The sequence below is a fragment of the Chanos chanos genome, chromosome 3, assembly GCF_902362185.1.
Source record: "Chanos chanos chromosome 3, fChaCha1.1, whole genome shotgun sequence".
NCBI lineage: Eukaryota > Metazoa > Chordata > Actinopteri > Gonorynchiformes > Chanidae > Chanos > Chanos chanos.
Window position 1 is genome coordinate 40571361 of NC_044497.1, and position 5609 is coordinate 40576969.

A 5609-nucleotide genomic window follows, 5' to 3' on the forward strand; every position below is an offset into this window, starting at 1 on the left:
TTTGAACACGGTTATAATCTACAGATAGATGCAAAGACACAGATTATGACATTGCTCTTATTTGTTTACTGGCTCAAAAGTTTTATTCGATATGTCTTGCTCTAAAGATGTGACCATCTTTATCATTAATATTTTTTTGTTCATTGTTCATCTCTACAGACTTCTCCTTGTCTAACATTATTTAGAAGAACCCAGTGGCTCTATTCCTGAACGTATTTTCTTGTTACTACCCATATCTTACTTTCTTCTCATTTTTGAGCCACCTTGTCCTGTGAATGTTCTCTGTGACTTGCAGTGGCGAGCTCAGTAACCAACCCAAACTAAAATTAAAAGGAAATTTGGGAGAGTGTGTGTGTGTGTGAGTGTTAAGGGGTCCAGAAATATCACCAACACTACCATAACCCCTGGCCCCCCAAAAATTATCATCTGAAAAGGCGTGTCCACGCTGCTTCGCTCCGCTTCACTATTGTCAGATTCAGTACTGCATGGTCGTCTTCACCGCCCATCATAAAGGCCTAATTTAACCTAAAGCTTTTCATGATGTGGCTTTTCTATTTCAGTGACAGTTTCCTCAGTAGAATAAATTAGCTGTCATTTGTTGATATTCAGATGCTTATAAATGGTTAATGTTACTCTTTCGTTCTTTTTCCTTTGTCGGTGACTGTATTAAAGTGTAAATACGTAGTAGGGACTCTCCGCACCGATTTCACAATTCGTGTAACCGCGCTCTGCCAATAATCTCGAACATAACTTCAAAGAGGAAAAGCACACCTTTCCGAGAAAACTACTGGCTCTCACAGAACATATATTTGCATACGCCGAACACAAGGTTGGTGATAGGATAGTAGATGTTTCAATCACAGAATGGGCGTTGCAGAAGCAAGACATGGTGTGCAGCTGCTGAGTAAGTAGTGGGTGATATGTGCAACAGAAAAGGACTACCGTGGATGAAGGAAGGGGGAGCTGGCCAGCTAAAGATTAATTGAAGGAAGGATTCAAGGAGGATTTTAAAGACAATTACTTTCGAAATGCGTTTAACACGGAAACGGTGGACAATTTGCACTATTAGCCTCCTTGTGATTTTCTACAAGACGAAAGAAATAGCAAGAAGTGATGAACATCAGGACGCTCAACTCACAGGGTACGACACGTTCCTCTGCCATTGATACAGCCAATAGACTACCTAGTTACATTGCTACTAATAAGCGTCATTGTAGGTCTTAAGATAAGTCCAAAGTGAGCATGAACAGTTCGAGCCTTGAATTTTCTTTTTGGTGTGTAAGCTATGAAGTTTTAGTCGTGTATTTGTACACAGTATCCTACTTTTGGGTTTCTCGATGGTTATCCTCATGTCAATTGTACTGGGATGGATGCTTTCATTTTCCTTTGTTTGGACTGAAATGACTGTTTCAATGTCACAACAGTGGTCGATCTGGAGTAATCTGCTGTTTTTATAATTGTAATCACCTTTTCCCCACATGTTTTGCTGTGTTATGCCATATTTAGTCATTCAACCACGATGTATTTGATATATCCCGTGATTTCGCTCTCTGTATCAGTGAGTGACGACTTTCTCCCTCAGAATCCCAGACTTAAGTCTGAAGTGGGCAGTTTAGCACTAATGCCGGCATGTGTTTTTTGTTTGTGCGTTTCTTTTTTTTTTTTTGTAGCAGATATTAACACTAAACATGTAAACATGTAAGAAATTAGATAATTTCATATGTATATATATATATGTGTGTGTGTGTGTGTGTGTGTGTGTGTGTGTGTGTGTGTGTGTTTGTGTGTATTATATATACAGTATATGATCACAGAATGGATCTTTATATATACAGGGAGAGAGACAGAGAGAGAGTCGCACTATAAGTGTGTTATAGGAGTATTAGAACGTTGTAAGAGTATAGGCTTGCACTTATGCACTAACCCTGTTTTACTCTTAGATGGGTTAAACATGTCTCAGAGAAGTTTCAAAGTTAAGAGTCTTGTTCAAATAATGTCTGTGAAGGAGAGCAGTGGTGAGAGAATAGGTTCAGGAACTGAACAAGTTTAGCTTGACTTGTTCAGACAACATACGTGAAGACAAACAATATTCTAGAATTTTTTCAGGAACTGAAAAAAATGTGATCAAGCTGCTACTTGTTCTAACAGGAATTCACGTCATAAGTTCACATCAAGAAAAATAGCAATACTTGACAGATCTTGTCAAAATGTTTTAAAGCTTTTTAACAGTCTCCAAATATTGATTGAATAAACTTTTGTTTCAATAGAAGTGTAAGGCCTCAAGGATGCCCAGTTTGTCTTACATTTACCTTTCTCAGACAGGAAGTGTTTGAGGTATCCACTGGTTCTGTGTATGCGTGTGTGATTACCAGCTTGCACGTCAATGTATGTCTGTGTGGTTGCGAAGGGGATACTGAGCAACAGACAGCTCTTGAGTGTTTATAACCTGTGGTTTCCTTTGTTCTTCCTCATGTTTTGCTTACATGATTGAAAAACAGAACAGGAAATGATACTGAGTTGGTGCAAATATCTTTCACTCGCTTATAGAAGGACAAAAAGACAAGGTTGTGGAAGTGTTTGCTGAGCATTTCTGTTTGTTGTCGAGAGATGTTAAAACAGTCATTATCATCGTGGTCACTGGCCTATTTTTGACTGATAAGTGCCTAAAGGTCCTTGCTAATGACAGCAGTAAATAAAGCATTAAAACGGTAATCATCCAAACGCTTTTGATTATGTGACCGGGTTTAGTTCTCTGAATTTTAACCACTATGCCAGCATGTAGTGTTGTCAGAAATTTTTGGGTGTCAGAATTTTCTTCCTTTCTTTCTTTCTTTTTCAGTGCAGTAAAGTTTGGAAAACAGTGTTTCTCTGAATTTGTATGGCATAGATTTGAAGGAGAATGACACATGTTAAGTTTTTGGTTTAGAGTTTCAGTTGTCTGCTCTCTACTTTCTCTCAGGCAAGGTTTAAGGTTTTCAGACAAAGGCTGTGAAAGCACAAAAGATGAGAACTGAATCTCTTTTGTGCTTAATGTGACAGCAGTTTAAACATCCCTGAATGATGTGTTAAGACAGTTGTAGAAACATTGAAACTGTAATTACATGTTATAAGAGAGGAGACCTTAAAAGGACAGGACAGCAAAGGAACAGTGCATTGGCAAAATATACACATGGGGGGGGGGGGGGATAACAGTTCTCAGAAACATTCATAAAAATTACAAGAAAAACCTATTTTATTTGAAAATGTAAAACCATCATTAACAAAGAATCTGTGCTTGTACAAACTCTGTAATGCTCAATTTTCTACTCGTTTCTAGGGGTATTGTTTGAAGTCACCAACGTGAAGAACATGATTATATCCCCTATTGGTCTGGGAACAATCCCCTGCTAAGAGAATCAATGTGCGAAAGAAGAATTGTCAATGTAATACGCTTTGTTCTTACAGTGAAAGTAAACCAAGCCTTTCAAGACTAATGGCCAATAACTCAGAGGGAAGCATTGGCAAGAGACTGTCTGTGTATCTTGAGGAGCCCAAGAAGGGATGGAAGGTCAACTCCACTCTAGTCTCTATGATAAGGTGAGTGAAGAGCAGTCATTTTTGATCTCTGCTAGTCCAAGAACAGCCAGGGGTGTTATGAGCTGTTTGGATAGCATTCCTTAAGAAATCAAGGTTACAAATCAGAAGCCAGCTAGAAGACATTTAGTATAGAATCAAAATTCAAGCATTGGTCCTATATCCTTAGTTACCTTTGTTACCTTCAAATATTTAGGCCTGCAGAGAAGTCTTTGGACATGCAGGGAGGTCTCCTGGGCTTTTTTACTTGGAAACAATCCATATGTGTTATACTCGCAGAAATCATAAACACAGATCTGAGTTGAATTAAAGGCCAGGAGAGGCTAAGCTGTAAAAAGTGAATCCATGAGAAAACATGCTTCATTGTTGTATGCCAGGTTATTGGGTTAATGTAGTCTATTCTTATATTCTAAGATTAGCACCTAAGCCCTGAATGCCTGCTCAAGAAATGGTCACAGTAGGACCGCAGAAACATTCAGCTGTCTGGAGTGAAATATGTCTCCACTGCAAAACTGAACATTACAGTATAACACACCACACACCTTAAATGCTTTACAGTTTGTGAGTTATAGCAATCATAACTTTCAGTGTGTCTAGTCTGCTTGTGTGCTCAGCGGAGCCTTTGGCTTCAACATAATAAGATGACCCACTTCCTGATCATACAACATTTTTAAAGTGATGACATAGGTTTTTTTTCCTTTTTATGAACAGAAGTTAAGAATAGACAAGACATTTAGGGCTCTTCTAACACTGAAGTCAAGTTGTTATAGCACAAATCAGTATTGTAAAGCCCAGGTGTTCAATATTCTGGGCACACTGAACCTCACTGTAAATCTAATGGTTGTCCACTGTGGCTTTACTGTATATAAGTTTTATAAGTTTTTTTCCTCCGTGGTCTCAGGCAATGGCAGCCCTTAACTGCTAAATTCACCCACTTCTCCCTTTTGATGTCAGCTATCTATGGAACAGTTCTTGCTTGTTGCTTGTTTTGTTGTTGTTGTTGTTGTTTTTTGATTTTTTGCCAAAGTTAATATTAATCAAAAGCCAACCTGGCAAACAGAACAATGAGAAAAAATTATCATGTCACAAAAAAAGTCAGTGTGTGGTCAGATTTACTTTTGCTAAGAACAAGCACATCTCTGATTGCCAACAAACAGTTCCTCATTATAGTTCACTTAAATGATCACACATCCCCTCATGTCTGTGAAATGGACGGTTCTTTTTAGCAGTCTTCATCACAGTAACATAACTCAAGCTATTCTGTGAACATTGTGAGAGCATAGATAACACGGGTGCTGTTTTCTGAACCTCTTACGTAGTGTGTAAATGCACAGATGGAATTTAAAGTTTTCCAAGCCACACTTATAATTAACCTTTTTGTTTTGTTTTTGGGTCAAACGAAAAAGGAAGGACATTCTGAGGTTCCTTGATGCAGAGAGGGATGTAACTGTGGTGAAGAGCAGCTTGAAACCTGGAGACACCATTCACTATGTCCTTGACAGACGCCGGACATTCAACGTCTCACACAGTCTGCACAGTCTTCTACCTGAGGTGTCACCTCTAAAGAACCAGAGGTTCAAAACCTGTGCTGTGGTTGGCAACTCTGGGATACTGCTGAAGAGTAGATGCGGGAAAGAGATAGACAGCCATGATTTCATCATCCGGTAATGCTCCTTTTTCTACTATTCTACCATAAATTTTGAAATAAATGTCAAAGTCCCCAGTGCTTTCAGTAATGATTGGCACTTTCAGAAAGGACCTTTCAGTTAAAATGGTAAATATTAAGTAAGTTTTTTCCCAGAACGCTGTCACTTGAGAAAGTATATCCATCTAAAATGAAAAGGTATGTAGAGATCAACAAATTTAATCCAGTAAACCCAATCTGGGCCAGGTAAAATATTGAACCTTATTATATAATTAAGTATATCAGTAAATAATATATATAAAAACTATATTTTATTATTTTATATGATAAAAGCTATATTTTAATATTTTATATTTTATTTATATTTTAAACAGTATTTTGTTATGCAGGG

At 37.9% G+C, this 5609-nt stretch overlaps 1 protein-coding gene across 1 annotated transcript; it reads left to right on the forward strand.

Annotated features, from left to right (window-relative positions):
• The first annotated feature begins 1028 nt into the window (after nt 1-1028).
• st8sia4 (ST8 alpha-N-acetyl-neuraminide alpha-2,8-sialyltransferase 4) lies at nt 1029-5241 on the forward strand. Its single transcript, XM_030769349.1, has 3 exons — nt 1029-1141; nt 3445-3576; nt 4980-5241. The coding sequence occupies exons 1-3, from the start codon at nt 1029-1031 to the stop codon at nt 5239-5241; spliced, it is 507 nt and encodes a 168-aa protein (XP_030625209.1).
• Nucleotides 5242-5609: the final 368 nt, after the last annotated feature.